General features: G+C 42.7%; 1 protein-coding gene across 9 annotated transcripts in view; it reads right to left on the bottom strand.

Moving 5' to 3' along the window:
* Positions 1-477: 477 nt before the first annotated feature.
* The window catches only part of MEI1 (meiotic double-stranded break formation protein 1), a 110,755-nt gene continuing 85,944 nt past the window's right edge, over positions 478-25,288 (bottom strand). For 7 of the 9 annotated variants that reach the window (XM_069967290.1, XM_069967294.1, XM_069967291.1 and 4 more), the window contains exons 23-32: positions 20,319-20,423; positions 17,933-18,043; positions 17,424-17,587; positions 15,803-15,887; positions 12,900-13,075; positions 11,344-11,425; positions 8,541-8,647; positions 7,261-7,392; positions 4,964-5,070; positions 478-670 (exon numbers count right to left, since the gene is read on the bottom strand). In XM_069967290.1, coding sequence (XP_069823391.1) covers positions 625-670; positions 4,964-5,070; positions 7,261-7,392; positions 8,541-8,647; positions 11,344-11,425; positions 12,900-13,075; positions 15,803-15,887; positions 17,424-17,587; positions 17,933-18,043; positions 20,319-20,423 — 1,115 coding nt within the window. In that variant the 3' untranslated portion in view covers positions 478-624. The remainder of the gene's footprint in view (positions 671-4,963; positions 5,071-7,260; positions 7,393-8,540; positions 8,648-11,343; positions 11,426-12,899; positions 13,076-15,802; positions 15,888-17,423; positions 17,588-17,932; positions 18,044-20,318; positions 20,424-25,288) is intronic. The other 2 variants (XM_069967297.1, XM_069967298.1) reach the window with 2 other exon arrangements.

The raw sequence follows: 25,288 nt of genomic DNA, 5'->3' as shown, positions 1-25,288 counted from the left end.
TGGAGTATATGCAAACTGCCATTTTAAAAACTGAAGCAGTAGACTTTGTAAAAATTAATATTTGTATCATTCTCAAAACTTTTGGCCATGACTGTATACACACACATATCGTACACAGCAGAGCAAGGGATGGGGATCCTGCAGCCCTCTCTCCGGGTATATCGGAATTGTAGTTTTGAAACAACTGGAGGGCCGCAGGTTCCCCCATCCCTAATTTAGGGTAAGACAATATTGCACAACCAAAATAGTTGTGTGATTTGTCTATGACTTGCTGTCCTGCAACTTTATAAAAAAAATAAAATAGCCAAAGTAAGTAAGTAGGGGATGAATGTATGATCGTTGGATTGACCACAGGGACCCTCCGCCATCATGACAATTGAGGTTCCAAGTATGGAGCGGTTGTCTGTATTTAAGAAAAACAACTGAAAATATATTCCAAGCCAAAGCTCTAAAAGAAACAAAGGCTCGTAACACGTAACCTGACTTTATTTATTACAAATTACTTTATATTATATCAGGAAAAGCAAAGATTTCTGCACCACATGGGACATCCATTGGTCTTTATTATATGTGAGTAGGATCCTGATGACCATAGTCCCAGTCATCACATCCTGCTGACATTTCTTACTCTGCCACATCAGTCAGGCATATAGCGATTCCATCTACATATCTGGTAGGGCTAATGTTAAGGAGATCAATACGGACATGAATCTGACTCCTACCATCAATAGACGGCACTGTCTAATAATAGGCGTCTGCACAGTCTATGGGGGTAAATGCATTACATGTACTGTGTATATAAGCAATGCTTAGCCTGTATATAGCTATTCATATCATGTTATGCAAAGCGGAGTAGAGGTTGAACTTCTATTGTCTTCTCTATCTACCGTTGTCTCCTTTTGCTGTAATTCTGTAGCTACACCATGCGCGCATCAGCTCTGCTGCATCATCAGCCAGTACGGAATATATATTGAGGTGATGTGATGTAAAAAAAGTCCTGTGTTACTGTGCAATAGCAATGACAGCAGTGGGCAGGACAGAACGCTAAGGGTACAAGTACGCAAACGGACCAATCAGGGAGATGCATGATGGGAAATGTAGTTTCCTGGCTGGCGCCATCTTGGATATAGATTGGCTTTTGGAAAAACTTGTAACTCAGGAACGGCAGCAGCTAGAAAGACAGGAGACGGCTCAAAATAATGAGGGGGACTTGGTGAGTAAGACCACATAGTTTGGGAGCATTTAAATTTTTTTAGCTCTTAGGTGGATAACCCCTTTAAACAATAGATCATTTTCTGATGACAGATCCCTTTTAAGTACAGCAATAATTTACAATGCCTTCACGCATTAGGCCCCGTTCCCACTGAGCAAAGGTAGCGGAATTCCGCGACGGAATTGTCCGCCGCGGAATGCCGTTAGCCTCCCGCTCATAATGGGAGTTTATGGGAGGCGCGCGCTCCTGCCCTGTCCGCGCTGAAGAATGAACATGTTCATTCTTTAGCACGTACAGAGCAGCAGCGCGCGCCTCCCATAGACTCCCATTATGAGCGGGAGGCTAACGGCATGCCGCGGCGGACAATTCCGTCGCGGAATTCCGCTAGCTTTGCTCAGTGGGAACGGGGCCTTAGTGATGTCTGCCATCTTGCAGACTGCGACACTGGCAGGCCACCATTGTCCTGTACCAAGAAGTCATTGATCCAAAACATACAGCTATTCACTGTATGTGTATGTATGTATGTAAGTATGTGTGTGTGTGTGTGTCTGTTTGTAAGTGATAGGAGAAGGTTTAGTAGGTAATGTTTGTCTGTTTGCTGATGACACAAAAGTGTGCAAAAAGGTTGATATTTCTGGAGGTGTCAGTAATATAGAAAATTATTAAGCTTTACTAAATATAAGGTCCAAACAATAAAAACTGCAGTTCAATGTTTCCAATGTAAAAAAAATACACCTGGGGAGGAGGAATCCTCTATCCGAATATCATATCGGCAGTACTGTGTTGGCAAAGACTTCTGAAGAGAAGGATTTAGGGGTAGTGATTTCTGACAGGCTTATAATGAGTCACCAGTGCAACCAGGCGGTGGGGAAAGCTAATAGTATGCTGGGCTGTATATCCAGAGGTATAACCAGTAAGAGGGAGATTGTGATCCCGCTGTATAGAGCTCTAGTGAGGCCACATCTGGAATACTGAGTCCAGTTCTGGATGCCCTCCTGAGGAAGCGATACAACGTGAAACGTGCATTGAGGGGGTCCTGGTGGTGGCATAATTTTCAGCAATCTGTGGGCGAGTATTTGATGCAATGTATATGTGATAAGCACCCATGTTGGGAATGGCTGGTATTGTAATGCCCAACTATGGGCCCCAGTGTTATACATAGACGGAATATAGGTGCAATTCAAACTGAGGGTTTGAGCACTTACTCCCCATATAGAAAATAATTATACTATGTGAAATGATGATGTACTGCTGAGTGAATCTTGTGAATCTTCACCTTAGTCTGGTCTGTTGATTTTAGATTTTTTTTGTTTTGTGTAATTTGAAAAATAAAGGAAGTATTTTATTGTTAACTAGCCTCATTTACTTTTTGGTGTGTACATGCTTAGCGAGGAGACGTTGATGTTTATGAGGTATTCTGGATGTAATTATTGATCACTTAAAGTGTCACTGTCTTTTCCTTTTGGCAGAAATCAATAGTCCAGGCGATTCTAAGAAACTTTGTAATTGGGTTTATTAGGCAAATATGCCATTATCTGCATTCAAAAAGACTTTCCCCAGGTCCCCCCCCCCCCTCCTCTCTCTCATCCGCTGCTCATTACCAGGAAATCTCGACTAGTTTACATCAGTGGAGCCCTGTGTAACCTATGGAGAGGGGAGGGGGACGAAGGAGGATGGAGATTAGTCGCCAGCAGAGAGCAGAGAACAAAGGATTACACAGTGGGAGCTGTGTAAAAGCTGGTATTCAGAGGTCAGAGAGGTCAGTTTTGATATAGCTGTAAATTAACTCTTTGTTGTCCTGTTTTGGTGTCTCATCTCCCTCCACCCCTCCCCTCTCCATAGAAAACCATGAAGACAGGGGGGAGAGCTTCAAACTGCTTTTTCATGATAAAAATGCATTTTCTGGCTAATAAACCCAATTACAAAGTTACTTAAAATCGCCTGTCCAGGTGGAATTAAAGTTGATAAAAAAAAATTAGATTGATTAATTGAAGTACTGATATACTGAGTTATGATCACATCTGATGGACTGACCGCTGATGGACTGGCTGCTTAGCCAATCAGTGACTGTCAGCTCCAGTGAGCCCGGTACCCAGCAGGAGTCCCACGACTGGCCCTGACGCTCACTGCGGGTGCGGGGAGAGGTAAGTCAGTATAAGTACTCAATGTCCCCCCTGCCTGATTTTAGAATCCGCCGGACTTCTCCTTTAAGGTATAATATATATCTATACTAAAATAATAAGAAAGGGAATAATAAAGGCGGACTAGGTGGTCTTTTTAGAGTTTTTAGGATCAGCACTTGTGAGACTGCTTGAAATATATGAGACAGTCAGCACAAGCTCCCCGAGCAGCCAATTAGCATCATTGTCTTAGGCCTCTTTCCCACTGAGCAAAAAGAGTGGAATTCCGCGGTGGCCTGCCAGTGTCGCAGTCTGCAAGATGGCAGACATCACTAAGGCCCCGTTCCCACTGAGCAAAGCTAGCGGAATTCCGCGACGGAATTGTCCGCCGCGGCATGCCGTTAGCCTCCCGCTCATAATGGGAGTCTATGGGAGGCGCGCGCTCCTGCTCTGTCCGCGCTGAAGAACTAACATGTTTTGCTCTGCTAGTTTTGCTCAGTGGGAACTTGGCTTTACTGTAAACATTGCGAATGCTGATGGACTGTGTCCCATAGATAGTGAATGCAGGTGTACTACCTCTTTATTCATATGGTTCTTACGTACTTTAAATGGGTGATCCAGGATCAGAAAAATGCATAGCTAAATTCTTGAAAAAACAGCGCCACCCTGTCCTCAGGTTGTGTGTGATATTCACTTCACTCCATTTACCTCAATGGAACTGAGCTGCAAAACCCCCATCCAAGACAGGAGAAATGCTGCCAAGGACTACCTCTTTAAAAACCTGCCAAAACAATCTTTTTTGCAAACCTTTTCCAGCAGTGCCATAAGTTCAAGACCAGACCCTAAAGATACTTCTATTCTAGAAATGGAGCAGTTTTCAGTTGCCTATTCTACTAAATAGTTTTGCTTTATTGGTGTTATTTCTTTGCTTATTTTTCTTCGTTCTTTATTCTCTTATTGGAGGTTCACATTTCAGGGGCATCGGTACCAATTACTGGTTTTCCATTGAACTACGGTGTCACCAGACTGAGGTTGTCCCTATTAACGTTGTATGCTGAGGGATCATTGTATATATCTCCAAGCAGAATAAATAACATTAAACTTTAATGGCGAAGACATTTCTGAATGCAGCAACGCCAACTATGCCTTTTTTATGCTTTTATTTCAGACGATAAAAGGGGAAAGGAAGATGTTATACATTTTTTATATCTTTTTTATGTTTTTAAAAACGTATTTACTTTAAAGTATATGTATTGCCTAGATTTTTTTTTTCACTGATCAAAACCAGATACCAAAACATGTTTTCTTATTTGTTTCCATTTTCCGATTTTTAACAGCATTTACTGATATACTTTACAGCAGGGATGAGGAAACGGCAGCCCTACAGCTGTTACAAAATTTCCATCATACCCAGACTTTAGCTTTGGTTGTCCGGGCATGATGAGACTTGTAGTTTTGTAACCGCTGGGGTGCTGCAGTTTCCTCATCCTCGCTTTACAGCAAACCCCATGGATACAGGCACAATGACCTATTCTTTGCATAGGGTAGGTTTGTATGCATGACTTGTGACCTAGGCAAAGGTCACATTACAGGGAAAGGGAAGCTGAGCTGCTATTGAGAAAAAGGATACAATATAGACGAGGAGACTGAATCCTTTGGAATACTGTCAATATGCTGTAAAAGCTCTTCAATTACTGCTTTCTTAGCTGGCTCAAATGCTATACACTTATTCTGAATCTAAAAAACACAAGATAAATCTGAAAACCTATGCAACAATATGATAATATAGGCTGACAATAAAGAACGTTGAAAACATATGTTTAACCCTTCCACCACCACTAGAGATGACTGCAACGACTCCAGCATGCTTAAAGAGGATGTACCACCAGGTAACTCCTCTTTAAGCTGAACCCACGGATCGAATGGCGCCGTCACGGAAGCTGGTGCCGCGGTCCTTAGAATGAATGGAGCCGCGTCATAGAGGGGAGGGAATTCCCTCCCACTGGGGGCGGGCCGGCCTACCTCCAGTGCTTGCGCACCGGCCGGTTCCGATGCATAGAACGGCGCTGTGCACGGGAACTGGCTTCCCCATGACAGCGCCGTTCGATCCGTGGGTTCAGCTTAAAGAGGATGTACCTGGTGGTACATCCTCTTTAAGTCTGAGTGTTTGCTATTTCAATACTGATGGCTGAAGAAGTTGGATGCAGCCCTAGAGAGTCCAGAAAAATATGAATACAGCCCAGGGCCATGTTCACACCATAAGTTTTGAATAATCCGGACATTGTTGCCGATTTGCAACGATGGCCGTGATTGATTCAAAACTTACGTGCGCTGCAGACTGAGGGAATCCAGGCTGGAGTGTATACACATAGTATACACTCCGGCCGGGATCCCTAGCGGCCACACGAAAAACTGACTTGTCAGTTTTGTGCGACCGCTATTCATTGAATAGCGGCCGCACATGCCTGAAAAGTCACACAATGGAGAGTCCGCTCCAGCCGCACGCTCCATCAAAGGTCACAGAACGGCCGGTGTTTTTACATCGTGTAAACATGGCCCTAGGCTGTAGGGACTGTGAAGATATGTAATTGCTAAACTAATTCCACTGTGCACCTGATTGGGCCAGTATTTTTGCTCAGTATTTTGCAACAAAACCAGTGGATTGAAAACACAGAAAGGCTATGTTCACACACTGTTGAAATTGAGTGCATGGTCGCCACTTAATGGCAAATAATTACTGTTATTTTAAAACAATGGCCGTATTTAGAAATAATGTCCGTTATTTGCCAATAAATGACGGCCATCCACTCAATTTCAAGTGTGTGAACATAGCCTTCCTGTATTTTCAATCCACTCCTAGTTTACAGCTGGTGCAGCTTATTACCAGAGTGCTCTGAGTGAATGTGTATAGGATGTGTGTATCAACTTGGTGTCATCTAAGATCGCTTCACTACCAATGTGGATATAGCGATACAACTAAGGAGCGGGTTCAGATACAAATTAACATAGGACCACTCCTGGTTTTGGTTTCAAAATATTGAGCAAAATACTGTGTGGGAACAGAACCTTATAATGAAATGTAATAACAAACAGTTTATAATCATATTTTAGCACTCATTTAACATTTACCTTTTTATGCTCTTCAAGAGTTTAAAACAAGTATGTTAAACACGAACACAGGAGCCAACCAAGGTGCTAACAGACCTATCTAGCAAAGGATCAAGCATGTTAAAAAAAAACAGGAGTTCACCAAGTACAACCTACAGAAACCCTAAAGTGTTGATCCAGAGGAAGGCTAAAAACACTCACGAGGCAGATGCTGATTGTCCCATCATAGGGAGAAAAATTCCTTCCAGACTCCAAATGGTAATTAAAATAATCCCTGAATCACCGTCCTATCGCATGTAATCCAGTGACCATAACTTGTAAGAAAAGCATCCAGACCTCCCTTGAATTTATGTAATAAATCATCTATGACAACATCATGTGGCAGAGAGTTCCACAGTCTCACTGCTCTTACAGTAGAGAATAAGGCTGCAGATTTAAAGGGGTTATCCAGTGCTACAAAAACATGGCCACTTTCTTCCAGAGACAACTATTGTCTCCAGGTCAGGTGTGGTTTACAATAAAGCTCTATTCACTTCAATGGAAGTGAGTTACAAATCCTGCACCTAAAATGGAGACAAGAGAAGTGCTGTCTCTGTATGAAAGTGGCCATGTTTTTGTAGTGCTGGATTACCCCTTTAATGTTGTGTAATCAATATGTAACTAAATGATCGAAAACTGCATCAAATCTGCATAGTGCTTGTGAATGTATTCTAACCTGGCTGTTTTTAGTTTTTATTTGTGTACATAAAAAATGTGAACATTGTCCTGGCAGTAAAACAGTTAAATAAATAATGAGGGGATTTTATGGGAGATTCAAACCTGTAATAGAAAAATCTGCAAATCCAGCAAGACAGTACGTGAAAGGTCCATCTTTTTTAAGTGTGCTGCCTCATCAATAAGTTGATCTATTTCATCCAGTGTAAGGACATTCAGACTCTCATATTTCACAAACTTCATTAAAAAAGAGAAAAAACATTGTGAAATGCCATTTCGAGTTTCACATTACTTAGTTTTTGGCAACAGTAAATGGTGTCTGTGTTACAGGCAACACTTAGTATTCATATTTTCAGAATAGTTTAAAGCTGATCCCTTCAGGAATAAAATGCAAAGTTACTGGTTCAAAATCAATAATATTCTACAATGTATATTTTTTTCTACTTGATGGTTCATTTCACAAGTAGATTTGCCCTTATTGCAGTATTTTTCCCCCCAAGTAGATCCTTTCTGAAAAAAGTGGGTCTACACTATCAAAGTCAATGGGCAATTTTCAAGATTGCTAAACTAGAATCTACTAGGTTCAGTGAACATACCTGGGCCAATAATAAATTCACTTTACTCCATGGGTCTCCAAACTGCGGCCCTCGAGGTGTTGCGAAACTACAAATCCCATCATGCCTGGACAGCTAAAGCTTTGGATTTGGCTGTCCAGGCATGATGGGAAATATAGTTTTGCAACAGCTGGAGGGCCGCAGTTTGGAGACCCATGCTCTATTCCCTCAACACAAGTTCCCCTGGACATGTGCTTGAAGCCTGTATCCAATCAGGTCTTCAGCAAGAGCAGGGAAAAAGAACCATGAAAAACTACTTAATCCTGGTTTCACACATGCCAGTTTTTTTTTTCGATAACTTTTTGTGCCTAAGCCAGAAGTAGATCCAAATAGGATGGAAAATATAAAGGGAGGACTTGTACTTCTCTTTAAAGTTGGAGCTACTTCTGGTTTTGACACAAAAACTGTGATTCCAACTTAACAGATATTTTGTATGTATATAATTTTATTGTTTTTAGATAAAAAAAATATATTTTATTTAAATGAGCCAATAAATTTGTTACATAGACTATTTTATGATTTCCCATTCTATTAACAATAAATAAATAAAGAATACATTCTTAGAAGTTTTTTTTTTTTTTGGGGGGGGGGCAAACTTCCTCCAGATATGACATAAATTTTAGGACAGGTCATTGATAAATGTTGTCTGAAAACCTCCTTACCTCATAAATTAAAATAACAGATAAGCCTGTTATATGAACACTAATTTTATTGATTTACTTAAAACTATATTCTAAATAGATAAAATGTTAAGATTCTTGAACAACTCACCAGTGCCATAAGCCGAAGCACTCCAGGCTGTAAATAGCCATTTGCCTTACAAGACAGAGATACAAGGAGCACAGATCTGTTCCATGGTTGTGACGCCACATGACGTGCTAAACAAAAACAATATGGTAAACTATTTATATCCTATACCTTTCAATAAGTATCCTAAAAACACAGTGTTCAGAAGTTGTTGTTTGCTTTTTTTGTACGTGTCATGCTTGTGCCTGTTCGGACCTCAGTGTGGTCCTCAGCTTATTGTATACGGCTGAGAATGCGCTCTTAGCCATGATTTAGTATTTGAATTTTATATTTCATTTGCACCTGAACACTGTTTGCACACAGCTCAATTCATTCTGCTCTAGTAATTGATTCTCTACCACACCCATCTCTTCTCTGCTGAGTTCCCTCTGGTCATTTAACAGTTAGCCTTTGTTTTGCTTGTGAGTGACATCCTGCCTTTCAACTCACTCTTTGCTTTGTCACTCTGTGGCCTGTTCCAATCACATGTTGTTTGTCCATCAGTCTTTGCTAGCTATTTGTCCTGATTGTGCCTGAAAAAGCACCAGCGCCACCCTTTGTGGCGAAGATTCGTCCTTTTGCGCCAAAGTCTGAGCTTTTGGCCTTAAGTCCATTCCTGGTTTTATTATGTTCTTTGCTGTTGTCTTTGGTGATCCGTTCCATGTTTCTTAGTTCTCCCTGCACTTACCTTGCTGTGGCTTTCTCACTAATTGTCTCTGCTGTGTTCTAATGGACAGGTCTTATCTCCTCTGGCTTTCTGTGTTTCTCCTGCCTAAGGGTGGTATTACACAGGCCGATGGGGGCCCGATAATACCTGTAAACGATCAGCGATCTGCTAGATCGTTGCTCGTTTACTGGGCCTATTATCGCCCGATAATCGTTTAACAAGGGCTGCAAGGACATAGTTACCGATGTCTTTGCAGCCCTTGTTTAAACTACATACATTACCTATCCACGTTCCAGAGCTGCTGCTGCTTCCCGTTTCTCCACAGGTCCCACGCGCTCTAGCTTCAGAGTGGCCTGTCAGCTGACAGGCCGCTCAGCCAATCACACGCCGGGACCGCCGCGGCCTGTGATTGGCCAAGCGGTCTGTCAGCTGACAGGCAGCTATGAAGCTAGAGCGTGGATAGGTGATGTATATCGTCAGTCGCCGGCCGCACACCAATATTATACGTAGCGGTGCGGGGTCGGCGCCCAACGAAAATAGGTCAGAACCTATACCAACGATCAGCCGATGATCGTTGTCATCGGCTGATCATTATATTTATTACTTGGAGCGATAATCGGCCGATTCAGCCGATTATCGTTCTGTGTAATAGTACCCTAAGCCTTGTGCCTTGCCTTGAGCTTTGTGTCTAGGACATGGTCTCCCTTATAGCTGTCTCTCTCCCTTCAGTCTGGGCTTTTGATAGCTTTGTCCAGCTTGTCTGTTCAGCTAGATCCAGCCTTTTTGTCTTACAATATGTATTCCTTGTTTCCTGACCCTGGCCTGTTTCTTACCAGTCATTGTCTTTTGGTTCTGTGCCTCGCTTAGTCTTCAGTTTACCTTGCTTAGTTCTCAGTGTATCTTGCTTAGTTCTCAGTGTGCCTTGCTTAGTCCTTAGTTCATCTTACTACTATCTCTAGCTTTGGTTTCTCCGTTTACCTTGTTGCATCTCTGGCTTTCTTCCTCCATTTGTCCATTTGTCGCCTGTACTGTGTCTTGTCTGTGTTTTGCACTTATATGAGTGCAGGGACTGACGCCCAGTTGGGGACAGTCATTCAGGACCTGCACTGCAAGTAGGTAGGGACAGCATGGGGAGTGTTAGCCATAGGGCCCACTTGTCCTGTGTGTCTTTGTTCCCCGGGGCCCTGACACAATTGGTCTCACCTGAGCGTGCCAAGCGCACCCTGTATCTTTATCTCTGTACCTCTATATCAGTTATCTGATCTCGCCTCTTGTACCTATGACTTCTCTTTGGATTCTGACTCTGTACCTCGTTGTCCGTTAGGTTTGACCAGGCCTGTTCCATTATCACTAGTTGTTTTGTCTGTCTTGTCTTAGTCGCAGGTCAGAGGATGTCACCCAGTTGCCCACAGCCATCCAGGGCTGTTTGGAGGCAGGTAGGTAGGGACAGCTGGGCGAGGCAAATTCAGGGCTCACTCCTCCCCGCACCCTTCCTGGATATTCCGTGGCAGCCTAGCTGTCAGCATGGAGTACTTTGCCATTTAGAAGCAGTTTGCTATCACTATCCTGGCACATTGATGTCATTGAGGTAATCCAATGCATTGATGGTCATTGCCAAGTACTTTCTAGGAGTTTGTCTCATGAAGACAACCCCTGTGTCCATATGTCCTATTAAGGTGTATGTCCTATGAAATATCTTACGGGGGCATTCCCATCTCAGCTTGTTATCCCTTATCCATAGAATCAATGAAAATATTGTAACCTGATGTCATTGTATGTTGAGGTACCTCTGTATACATAGACATCAGCATTCCGTTTTCACAGTTTTCCAGCAAACACGTGATACAGAGGGCAGAATCATAATGTGAACATCGCCTGAATATAAGTATAGCCAACTTTCAAGTGAGTCTATGTATTGAGAAAGTTGCATAACTTTTTATCACACAACGATTAAGTCATCTTTATTATCATATACTGTAATGAAGTGATGTAAACCGACAATATATGGTTGGCCAATGGTTATTCAGAAAATGCAATGCAAAGTAGAAGCTATACATTCTGTCAAGTAGTATCCCCCTTCTGTCTTTGCATAACCATGTCTATATGCAATAGCATCCTTACCAAGATCTGGTGCCTTCTCATGCAAAAAATCTATAAGAGCACCAAAACAGTCTATGGCTGCTCCCACAAGAAGAGTGTCTTTCTATATTGAAAACAAAAATGGGGCCATATTGTTATGATATAAAATACAGAGAATAGCAATACATATTTTATTGTAAAATGTATACTCTTGAAGAGGACAAAAACATATACATTCATGGATGCTAAACACTGATGCTGCTACAGTACATGCTGTGCAGAAAAATCAATTTCCCATTGCCTTACACTATAACTTATAAGGCTGTGCAAGCAAATTTACCTGGTACTGACCAGACTGAGGTATTCACCATTTTGTGTGCCTTTTTAAAAAGTTGCAAATGATAAATTGGTCGTAAATCCTGGATTATGTGAATTTTTGGATGAATACTTAAAAAATTAAAAATTGCATCTAAAAAACATTCGCCCATCGAATACTGGTTCATAAATAGAATTTAGACCAAAAATGAGTAAAAAATACAATTATACGCCTAAAGCTAGGCCGTTGATAATGTGCCCCAATGTGCAGTGGCAGATTATAATGTGGGCGGTTTGGGCGGCCGCCTGGGACCCGAGGCTCTGGGGGGCCCATCTGCGGCGCTGCAGCTGTGTGTGAGGCTCCCGGATCCCCTCGCTCCCCATCAGCCAATCAGTGCAGGTAATGTATGCTTAGGGCCGGGGGCTGCGGGAGGGGGGGGGGGTTAAAGGGGCCAGGGCACATACTGGCAGCGGAATAAAAATTCCGCAGGTATGTGACCCATTCAACTTCACACTACCAGGATCCACAGCAGATTTTGCTGGATCCGGTACGTGTGAAGCTACTCTTATGCTTACCCTTAAGCTACCCTTATGTGAGATATTACTTTTCTTTCAAACATATAATTTTCTTTTGGCACCCTAAGTTTACCCCATTGAAACTTTTGAGAATGTAGCATGATATATTTACATACTTTTGGTATACAGATAAAAAAAGACTGATGTAAAGTAAGGGTATATTCACACGGGCGGGCTCGCAGCGAGATTCTCGCTGCGAGCCCGGCAGGTCCTGTCAGTTCCCAAACACTACATACTTGCTGCGGTCTAAACGACCGCAGCGAGTATGTAATTATACCGCGCTTAACCCCTTCTACTCCCGCCGGCTCCCCCACTGTAAGCAGCATACATTACCTGTCCTTGCTGCACGGGTCCGGCGTCCTGCTCTCCCGCCCGGCCAATCAGTGGCTGCGGCTGGGCAACACACTAATTGGCCGGACGGGAGAGCAGGACGCCGGACCCGTGCAGCAAGGACAGGTAATGTATGCTGCTTACAGCGGGGGAGCCGGCTGGAGCAGAAGGGGTTAAGGGCGGTATAATTACATACTCGCTGCGGTCGTTCAGACCGCAGCAAGTATGTAGTTTATGGGAACTGACAGGACCTGCCGGGCTCGCCGCGAGAATCTCGCTGCGCGCCCGTCCGTGTGAATATACCCTAAAAGTATGGTTCACACAGAACCTAAAAACAACACAACAGTGTAATAGCAATACATAACACATACAATTACCTGCACTAAGAAGTTCTGTAAAGCTGCCACCATGTAACGTGTACTTTCACTTGTCAAAGGCCAAATATCCTCAGGTGGTCCTGTCACTGGGGGATTGCTGGGTTCTTTAAATACGTTAATAAAAGGTGAGGAGAATTTCTGTCTAAGTAGCTCTTTAAAGTGCTGGAGAATACTCACTAAAAGGCGATTTAGATTGAAGAATTGATTTGCTATGGAAAAGGAAGCTGATATATAGGCTTATCTTGGGGGATGCCATTATTTCTCAGTAAATACCACAACAGCATATTTTTCATACATAAAACACCAGTCCCCTATTCTAATAAGAATATACAGTATCTGAGGGGGAAGCTGCTGGTCACTATAGCAGAGCGTAGCAATCTGTGCATAGCGAGCAGTGATTACTGTTACCGCTGCTGCGCTCTGCTATAGTAACCGTCAGCCTCCCTCAGTTCCTGACACATACATTGGTGGCAGCAGAGGGGCCCATGTCACCCCTTACTACTGCCATTCTAAGGAAGTTAAGTGCTAAAGAAAAAATTATACATTTATTTTAGGGAAGTTCAATTACTTTATTAAAGCAAAGTATTAACAGAAAAAATCCGACCCCTTTAAACAAACGTGCAATCTATGCAAGTTATATGAGCTATGCCTCCACTCTTCTCGGTGACCTCTTTAGGACTGATACTCTAAAACTGCTGATAGGCCCATTTTAAATAGCTAGATGGATAAGGAGGTGAAAATTTTTAATTGGATTTTTTAAAGCCTGAAGTTTCAGTCTTATCATAATGTAGGCCCAAACCGCCCACATCTGATCTCATCCTGCAGCTGCATATTACACGGGGGCCTAAGTGCTCGCACTGTTCAATTGTACATGCACCAAACGCTGACCGTCGGACGGTACTTTCAACGCAGGCCGCGTTTATACCTAAAAACAGAAGAGGAGTGTGCAAGCCTGCAGCAGGACAGCAGCAGCAACGGGGGAGCACATTGGAGCTACATTAGGGGCTATGCACTGAATGGGAACTACACAGGAGGGGGCCATTTACTGAAGGGAGACTACACTGAGGGTCATGTACTAAAGCGGGACTACACTGGGGGTCATCTCCTAAAGGGGGACTACACTGGGCCCATCTACTAAAGGAGGGACTACACAGGGGACCATCTACTAAAAGGGGCACTCCACTGGAGGCCATCTACCAAACTACACAGAAGGGGGCCATCTACTATCATACGGGAATACACTGGGGACCATCTATTTAAGGGGGACTACACTGGGGGCAATCTACTAAAGGGGTACTACACTGGGGGTGATAAAGGGATAGTTCTGAATCTTGGTTCCTTAGGCCCTTTGGTCCGCTCCTAGTCTGGTACCTTTGTTTCCTGTATAGGCCACTTACTCTGTATTATATATATATTATACACACCCACCGATCCTTCTCTCACTACCGGAGTAACATACAACCCTCGCAGATATGTATAAAACTACTTTACTAATAACATAAAGATGACAAGACACTATACATTATATACAGATACAATACATTACATAGAGATGACAACCACACACAGCTGCCTCCTTTCCTACCCCCCTGGATACCAAGCACCATGTGACCAATCCTGTGTATGTATATACAGTATAACATATATCCAGATCCCACACCGTATCCTGGATCTATACTTACTAACAAAGCCACATCCAGCAGCCGACCACTAGTACATGTACATATAGAAACTCATGAATAAACAGCATATATATCTATAGCAACACACACTTATACCTAGAATATCTATATGTACAAGTATACAGTCTACTGTGATGCTATTATACTTATATTGCTATATACACACACACAGAAGGCCCACATATATTATACCTGTTCCTAAGTGCTTGTTGGTCCAGGGCCGCAGGAAAGAGAGAGAGAGACCTGGAGTATTACATGGTTTATATCCCCTAGGAATTGTCCCAACCCATCCTATGGACTCCACCCTAAGACCACTCATATACCTTACAGTGGAGGAATGGAGGATGGTGACCAACTGGTAAATTAGCTTCTTCCTGGACTTAGGGCCTTTGAAATGCTAATGTCCAAATGGTCTTTAGACACAGTGAAAGCTCAGTGAATGCCTGCTATCAGTATATACTATATACCTGGCATAGGTATATAATATATGTGGTCACAGCTCCTGTAACAGGGGGTCATTTCCTAAAGGGGGACTACAATGGAGGCCATCTACTAAAGGAGTGGCTAAACAGGGGCTAATTACTATAGGGGGACTACACAAGGGACCATCTACTAAAGGGGGAATAGGGGGGCCATCTACTATAGGGGGACTACACAAGGGACCATCTACTAAAGGGGGAATAGGGGGGCCATCTACTATAGGGGGACCAACAAAGGGGGCCACCTACTATAGTGGAATGCGAGCACTCTAGGGTCTCATGCCAGTGGTTCTGCGCACTGGGGTGGGGGCACAGGATGGGTGGACAGCCTGGGGCCCAGGGTACATTTAATCCACCCCTGCCTTTCAGGCTTAACTGGTGTGCTAAATGAAATAATATAAGGATAGAACACATGTAAGGGTTTATACCATGATTCTGATGTCCAATGCAATGATACGTAAGATTCGAGTGCTGGAGTACCTTCGTTCGGGTCTTTTTCTCCCAGCACAAAGGGGTTTGTCGGTTATTTTCCATCACACCCGACCCCTCTCTCCACCAACAGCATCTGTACATAGTCGGTCAGGAGTGCCCCATACACTCTACAAAGTCTGATAGGGGGACATTTAGAATGTGAACCTAAAGTGTTCGGAGCTGGTGACAAGGGCCATTCTAGGGTGCTGCTTCTTGTAATACTGAAATGTAGGACAGTCACTTAACATTGTCTTCCAGAGCACATTCTTACCGATTAGCAGGGATGAGGTTTTCTTAAATTTGAATGAAATTAACTCTACCATATTAATCACATGAACATTAATGGCTCTTTGAACCTGAAAACAAAATAAAATGAACTAAAATACCAGATTTTACAACTTCCAGGTAATTTGTGTACTAGTGAACTAGCTATAGGAAAAAAAATATACAGTGGTACCTTGGTTTAAGAGTAACTTGGATTAAGAGCGTTTTGGTTTAAGAGCTCACAGTTTTTCAAAATTGTGACTTGGTTTAAGAGTGGGTGGGAGGGGGAGTGGAGGAGGGGCATGGCCTGCATAGAGGGGTCTACAGCCCTGTACTCTGACCCAGGAAGTCTCCCTCACCTTCCAAATAATAGCAGATCCACTTCAGGCTGGGGCTCACATCAAGGGACAGCACTGTGGAGGTAATCTCTCCATAGCTGTAACCTCTCTCCCCGGACATAGGGTGCTGCTATACTGTGCTCACATATGCCCTGCTCATTCCTTCATGCTCCCTACAGTCTCTGTCAGCCCTTGTGTTTCCCATCCTCTCCATTACTGTACAGTAACTTATAATATCACATATTCTGCTATTTCTGAATGTTTGTTTCGTTTATTTAACATGTTATTCAGAATAATAAATCATTACTTTTGGGTGTGGAACCAATTGTCTGCATTTCTATGATTTCTTATGGTAAAATTTGCTTTGGTTTAAGAGTAGATTTGGATTATAAGCACAGTCCCAGAGCAAATTATGCTCGAAATCCAAGGCCCCACTGTGTATATATACAGTATATATATATATATATATATATATATGTATATATATATATATATATATATATATATATGTATATATATATATATTCACCAGTAGTCTAAAATCTAAGGGCCCTATTCCACTGGACGCAGGGGCGTAACTACCACCATAGCAGCCATAGCGGCTGCTATGTGGCCCGCCGCATCAGGGGGCCCCATGGCCTGCTCCTGCAATACACTGGGCCCCCTGAGCCGTCATCATTTGCAGCACCGGGTGGCCCTGCTGGTCTCCTGGGTTTTGCAAATGTCCCTTTAACTGCAAGCACTCCTGACCAGAGCTAGCAGTTATGTAGTTATGACTTCACTTGACCGTTTAGTGGTCAGTCGGGGGGGCCCAATCAAAAGTTTGCTATGGGGCCCAGCCATTTCTAGTTACGCCCCTGACTGGACGATTATCGTTCGCATAATCGTTAGCGATTAACGATCTCAAATGACCACTATTGCGAAAGACCTGAAAACGTTCACTCATTTCCATGGAACGATAATCGTTACTTATGGTCGTATTTGCGATAGTTTCTTCTTCGCTATCGTGTTCGTATCTACTGCGAACAACCGAAAGACGTCTTATTCAATGCGAACGATTTGCGAGCGTTTTGCGAACGCGCAACGATAAAAATAGGTCCAGATCTAATAAAGCGATCAACGATTTCTCGTTCGTTCATTAATCATTAACTGCATTTCAACTGAACGATTATCGTTTAGATTCGAACGATTTAACAATAATCTAAACGATAATCGTCCGGTGGAATAGGGCCCTAATAGCTACATTGATCATGCGATTATATGCTAAACATGCACCAGTAAGGGGCTGACCTGTAAGTTGAAGCGTTGCTGAAAAATCATCAGGGTTGAAGTCATTAACCAGGCAGAACAGCACAAGGACTCACTGCAATCTCTTTGGGTTCTATCCCATGTTTCTTCCATTATTTTCTCTATCAACTCAATTAGAGATGTGTTGGAGAGGATTACCGATGTGGCTAGTAAAAAAGATGGCTACAATCATCAAGCATGTAAACCCATATCTTTTATTTTGTTCAAATTTTTAACAAATACATTACACCGGAAAATAAAAGAGAAATCATCTAAAAAACTGATGTTTAGAGAGTTTTAAGAGCCTATGGCCGTATTGATGTTATCCCGGACTCCCTAGGGCTGCATCCAACTTTTTCAACCACTGGTAATGAAATGCCGAATGAAATGCCGAACGATCGGACTTGAGCATGCTGGAGTTGTGCTTATCTCTAACGTCATACAGTATAATTTCTCCAGTAATGTCTCTAACCATATTAGTGTATATATGTAAACCTATATATGTACAATACCTCTCACTTTGCAGGTTGTATTTGTGTGATGAATGCTGCAGTACAGAAAGTTGAGTGCAGGCTGTAGAACGTCCTTACTGCGCAGACTGCATTTCCCAGATAAATTGTTCACTACAAAAAAGTTATTCAAGGTATACATTAAAAGGCATCCTCCCCTGGATTAAGCCATAGTTGAGGGCCTCAAAGGGGTTGTCTAGTTTAAAAAAAAATACTTTCCTACAACTTATTAGGGAAGATAATAGAGGTCAGAAAGGAAACGTCCAAACCCCAACTCTGAGCATTTGATTACAGCTGGAAGCTGGATGCAGCCGTAAGGCTGCCTGGAAAACATGGATACAGCCATAGGCCATAGGTTACATCCATGTTTTCCCACACTCCCTACCTAGGGCTGCATCCAACTTCTTCAGCTGCAGGGAATCAAATACTGAGAATTTTAGGTTCGGACAAAATCAAACAAGCTTGAGGCTCGCTCATCTCTACAGATAACCCATTGATTTGAAAGTACTCTACATGTAATGCTTATTTTTCACTGTGGTGATGTTGCTGCGGATTATAGCTGATTCCCACAGGTCACAGCATTGGGATCTTGTGTTAAGGGATCTATCAAGTAAGGACAGTCTAACAAGTAAGGACCGGACCATGTTTGCTGAATGCAAAGTTAAGTAACTTTCTAAAAGAAGTCCATAGGAGAGCTGATAACAATTTGAATGGTGGTGGTCTAACTGTTGTGACCCATACTGATCACAAGTAGAGATGAGTGAACTTTTCAAAAGTTCGTTCCGACCGGACTTCCGGATTTTTGAAAAAAGTTCGGTTCGACCAAATTTCGGATTTCATAGTTTAAAGCATCTATATGATACGGGGGTAGTGTATTTGGTTGAATTTAGGGCCCTACGTGTCAGTAACATCATTATCTTTTCAATATCTTAAAATTAATATATATATTTTTTTTTAGACTTCAATATTCACCATTTACGGGTCTATGCAGGAAACTCACCATTACAGGGTCTATGCAGGAAATTCACCATTACAGGGTCTATGCTGGAAAAAGGTCACAAATGCAGTGAAGGAGCAGCAGTAGTCATTGGAGGCCAGTGGAGGTCCAACAATAGTCATCTGAGGCCAGTACAGGAGTAGCAGTAGTCAACATGGAGGCTGCTCCTCTTTAGTCTGGGTTCACACTACGTATATTTCAGTCAGTATTGTGGTCCTCATATTGCAACCAAAACCAGGAGTGGATTAAAAACACAGAAAGGCTCTGTTCACACAATGTTGAAATTGAGTGGATGGCCGCCATATAACAGTAAATAACGGCCATTATTTCAATATAACAGCCGTTGTTTTAAAATAACAGCAAATATTTGCCATTAAATGGCGGCCATCCTTTCAATTTCAAGATTGTGTGAACAGATCCTTTCTGTGTTTTTAATCCACTCCTGGTTTTGGTTGCAATATGAGGACCACAATACTGACTGAAATATACGTAGTGTGAACCCAGCCTAAAGTTATATTGACGTGACACAGGGGGTGGGCTAGTGTAACATCCCTGCTGATTGGATGTGATTCCGGGCATCATGGGAAAGCGCTTTTCCCGTCAGGAACACTTCCTGCTTTCTAAAATGGCGGCTGCCATTTTAGAAAGCAAGAAAAAAAATAAATTCAGAGCAGACTTCCAAAAATCCGAATCCAACCGGACTCGGACTTTTGGGAAAATCCGACCCGGATCCCATACCGGCCGAAACGGTTCGCTCATTTCTAATCACAAGAACTGGGGCAAAACTTTCTGTAGCCTTCACTACATTTATTGTCCTTGGAACCACCAAACATTTGCTAGTTCAGTATTGAGCAATGTTTGGTAGTTCTGTAGAGAGTTAATGGATCGCTGGCCATACACGTGTGGTTCACACCATTCATTCCAGGGAGCATTGGTCAGATCTCCACCAATTGGCATTGTTATTCCTGTGGATAGGAGATAACTTCTTTAGATGGGAATACCCTTTTAAAAAATCTGTCCTCTCATTGTTAGAGATGCAGTGTAAAGCACACAAAAGGTAGTTTCCATTGGAGAATGGCATTGACTGTGTAAAGGCGTAAAGGGAAAGTAGCACAAAGCAAACTGTAGAGGCTGTAAAAACAAAAAGTACATATTTAATAAAGATCCATGACATCTGTGCATTTTTTTCATCTTGCCTTTTACTACTTATTATGGTGCAAAAACACTTCATCTGTAGGTCTTTATTAAACATTTTGTTTAGTTTCTCCTCTACAGCATCTAGTTTGCTGTGTTTTGTCTCCATACAATATAGTTTGCTATGTAAGTGCAAACTGAAGCACTGTATTATGCATTGATTTATATTGGCAGGGTTGTTGCACATGATTTGCTTACCATTGTAGAACAGCTTAAAATATGTGCCGTCAAGTACAACTTCAGGCTGACACTTCTGCTGCAGCAGGCATATTAGGGTGAGAACTGATGGCAACATTTTCCCTGCTGATAATAGTAAATGAGAGTTATGGTAATAGTAACAAACCAAATAGTTATGACATTGATTTCCACCTAGCTATCTTACACAAAAGGTCAGGAAAATAAGCTGAGTGGCATAGGGCTTGCCCTGCAGTTCCCAACACATAAATAAATAAAAAACTATACATTTAGGTTATATTACAAAGTTATATAGCTTTATTAAAGCAATATATTGGCATTAACCCTTAGGGGACACAGCCAGTTTTGGCGTTTATGACACAGGCAAATTTTTCAAATTTGACATGTGTCACTTTATGCATCAACAACTTTGGAATGCTTTTACCGATCCTTGTGATTCCAAGATTGTTTTTTCGTGACATATTCTACTTTATGTTAGTCATAAATTTGAGTCGATACCTTTAGCATTTTTTTGTGAAAAACTCCAAAATTATGGGAAAAAATAAAAAAAATGGCATTTCTCTATATTTGAAAGCCTCTGCTAATAAGGAAGCAAGTTATACCCCATAAATTATAAATTAATTCATATATATAACATGTCTAATTTATGTTGGCAGCAATTGCAGAACATGCTTTTACATTTTTAGGATGTTAGAGGCCGTAAACGGTTAGTAGCATTTTTCAAAAATGTTGTGAAAATTTCTAATTCAGGATTTTTTGGTGACCAGTTTAGTTTTGGAGTATATTTTAGAGGCCTTTATACTAGAAACCCTCATAATTCACCCCATTTTGAAATCTTCACCCTTTCTAGTATTCATATTTACATTCATACAGTTTTTTTAACCCTATAGGCACATCAGAGAAATAACTACAAAGTAAATGTAAAACGTGAAGTTTTCAATTTTCTTTGCTGAGATTTCAGTTCAATCCTATTTTTTTAATACCACACAGCTATAAACAATAAGATGCAATGAACACATTTATTCCCCTGATTCTGCAGTTTTTACAAATACCTCATTTGTGGACGTAAAGTGTTGTGCGGGCGCACAACAGAGCTCAGAAGAGAAGTAGCACCTCTTGGCTTTTGGAGAGTGGCTTTAGCAAAAATGAATAATGGAGGCCATGTTGTGTCTACAAAGCCCCCCTAGTGCCTAGATAGTAGAAACCCCCAAAAGTGACCCCATTTTGAAAACTACACCCCTTAAGGAATGTAACAAGGGGTACATTGAGCATATGGACCCCACAGGTTTTTCACAGTTTTTTGCAAAAGTGGGTCGTGAAAATAAAAAATCACATTTTTCACACTTATGAGTTGGTGAACCCCCCCATTTTTCAAATTTAAAACCGCTTGAAGGAGACAAAGCCCCCCAATATTTGTAATGCAATTTCTCATAAATCCAGAAATAACCTATATGTGGACGTAAAGTGTTGTGCGGGCGCACAACAGAGCTCAGAAGAGAAGGAGCATTTGGTAATGTATTTTGTATTCATCTAGGGATATAATGAGATTTTTAGTTTTGTTGGGTCCAGCGTAGGTCTAAACGATTGTGCAGACCATATACTTTTTCAAAAGTATGTTGTATTCATCTAGGGGTATAATGAGATTTTTAGTTTTGTTTCAGTTATTTGTTGTGTCCAATTTTAAATAGGGGTAAAAGCTCAGAATGATAAAGTGATGAGTGTGAGGCCACTGGGGGGTTTCAAAGCACTGTGGATTGGTGTGGGCTCGCTGGGGGGTTTCTAATCCAGTGATGTATGAAAGATGCGAAAGCACTCTTTCATGCAGAGTCCAGGTTTAGATGGGCACGTGTCGCATTGGTATATGGTATCCCTGCGAATACCCTTTTTGAAGCAGACGCGGCACCTTTTTTGTGCCTGGCGTTTTTTCCCTGTGCAAGGCACTAAACCAGGGAAGTGCTGCCCAGGAATTATTCGGCCCACATTGCTTGAAGAAGCTGAGGTTTCCCCCACCTCTTCTCCAAGTATAAGCCTCTTGATCACTTTTTCCTGGTACTCCAGGTACGTTCCATGGTTGCCTGCCTTCCTGTAGAGCACAAAGGAATTATATAGTGCCATCTGGACAAGGTTCACGGCCAATTTCTTGTACCAGATTCTGCTCCGACGCATGGCACTATATGGCTTCAAAATTTGATCGTTCAGATCAACCCCACCCATGAATTTATTGTATGCCTGTATGCATACAGGGGTGATCTTGGCTGATGTGAAGCCACGTCTGGGGACACTGGTGCTAGCATCATCATGAATAGATGTGAGCATGCACACATCTTTCTTGTCTCTGTACTTGAGACACAAGACCCCATCGTGAAGCAACGCTCTGCTCTCTCCAATTGTCAGGCGTTGGTTGATGAGGGTCTTTGGGAGATGCTTTTGATTTTTTCGCACCGTCCCACATGCCACTGTTTTTTTTTCCAAGAGACATTTGAACAGGGGTACACTTGTGTACCAATTGTCTAAATACAAGTGGTACCCCTGATCAAACAGTGGGCGCAGGAGGTCCCAGGCAATCTTCCCACTGGTGGAAATAAAGGAAGGACAGCCAGGGGGGTCAATGTGACTGTCCTTCCCCTCATACACCCGGAAAGCGTACACATAGGCGGTATCGGACTCACATAGCTTGTACAGCTTGAGTCCGTACCGTGCACGCTTATTGGGCAAGTATTGGAGAAACTTTACCCTGCCCTTAAAGCTCACCAATGACTCGTCCACTGAAATCTCCTTTTTGGGGGTGTATAAACTGGAGAAATTCCGGGCCAAAATATTAATGACCGGCCTGATTTTATTTAGCCGATCAAATCTGGGGTCTTCCTGGGGAGGGCACTGGGAGTTGTCCGAAAAATGTAAAAATTTTTGAAGGGCCTCAAATCTGGGTCTGGTCATAGTGTTACGATATAAAGGACAGTGATATAAAACGTCTGTCGACCAGTATGATCTCACTTCTGTTTTTTTGTTGAGACCCATATTGAGGACCAACCCCCAGTATTTTAGAAGTTCGGCACAATTGGTAGGGTGCCATCGGTTGGGCTGGGCCAGGAAGGAATTAGGGTGGGCTGCAATAAATTGTTCGGCGTATACATTTGTTTGCTCTACCATCAACTGAAGCAAATCTGCCGAAAAAAATAATTGGAAGAAATCCAATTCAGACAGCCCCTCTGTCTGAGCGTGCACTCCTGCTGTAGCAGTAAATGCAGGGATTTGGGGGGTGTAGTTTGTGGGGGGTGACCAGTCTGTAATTGGTTCAAGGTGAGGATCCCGGGCCGCAAGTCTCCTTCGTTGTCGAGGAGGTTCCTCATTGTCACTAAGAGAGGAAGAGGAGGAGGAAAGAAGATAATCCAAATCTTCTGCGCTTAGTGTTTCTGAATCAGACGCAAGCATGGCATACGCCTCCTCGGCACTATAAACCCTCACTGCCATAGCGGTATGTACAGGTGTCTCAAATCACAAAAAACAGAAGTACAATTTTTTTTTTTTTTTTACTTTTTTTTTTTAACACAACGCGCTCTGACGCACAGACACTAAAAGACACTGAGTGACACTAAAGGACACTGAATGAAACTTACTAGCTGACACTGACACTCACTAGTAGGCACTGACACCACAGATTGGCAGAAAGCTATCTAATATATCTCTTATCACTGAGAGATCACAGGGGAGAGGGTATTTAGGATTAGATTTTGTGTAAAATGTGGGTTTTTTAAATGCTTTTTTTGTCACAAATTCACAAAAAAATTTTTACACTAAAACACACAATTGACTGTGACGGATTTACAACCGACACAAAGAGACGCTAGACTGACGCTAACACTGATACACTAAAACTGATGCTGACTGTCACTAACGGACGCTAACTGGCGCTTACTAACGGACGCTGATTGACGTTTATAATGGACGCTGACTGACACTTACTAACGGACGCTGACTCTTATAAATGGACACTGACTGACTCTTAGTAACAGAAGCTGACTGACACTAACTGATGCTGACTGACACTTAGGGACGCTGACTGACTCTTACTAACGGACTGACACTTAGTAACGGACGCTGACTAACGCTTACTAACGGATGCCGACTGACAGTAATGGATGCTGATTAACTAAAGGACACTGACACTTAGTAACGGACGCTGACTGGCGCTAACAGACGCTGACTGACACTTAGTAACGGAACCTGACTGACACTTAGTAACGACGCTAACGCTTACTAACTGGTACTGACTGACACTGACTGACACTTAGTAATGGACGCTGACTGACACTTAGTAACGACGCTGACTAACGCTTACTAACGGGTGCTGACTGACACTAACGGACGCTTACTAAAAGGACGGATTTACGGAAAGCTAACTTAGATCTCCCTTATTACTGGGAGATCACAGGGGAGGGGGTATTTGGGAAAATAATGTGTGTTATGTGTTTTTTACTTTTTTTACTACAGAATGCAGAATGCAGGCTCTGATCTCTTCACAAAGATTTTACCTACTGAAGGACCAGAGCCTGCATCCAGGCATTTGCCCTCCCCCTGTAAACATGGGCCACTGTGATTGGCAGCTCTGATCACAGAGCTGCCAATCACAGTGCAGATAAGCATGGACCAGCGTCATTGGACAGACGCTGGTCACATGCTGAGGATGGAGGGGGCCATCTCCAGATCCCGGAGCTGACGGTGAGTACCGGCACCGGGGGTATTGTGCAGCACTGAACACATGCTGGCAGCGGTGGATCTGTATAGATCCACAGTTGCCAGCTGTCTAACACTGCTGCACGAGGGGGAGAATCCTCTGTGTCACCGGCCCCGAGCTTCCCCCGGGTCCCGGAGCTCACAGTGAGTACCGGGACCGGGGGGAAGCTGATGATCGTCCATACAGGCTGGCAGTGGTGGATCTGTGAAGATCCACTGCTACCAGCTGTAGATCGGGC

The sequence above is a fragment of the Dendropsophus ebraccatus genome, chromosome 4 (assembly GCF_027789765.1).
Source record: "Dendropsophus ebraccatus isolate aDenEbr1 chromosome 4, aDenEbr1.pat, whole genome shotgun sequence".
Taxonomy (NCBI): Eukaryota; Metazoa; Chordata; class Amphibia; order Anura; family Hylidae; genus Dendropsophus; species Dendropsophus ebraccatus.
This window is presented reverse-complemented; position numbering and strand designations above follow the sequence as displayed.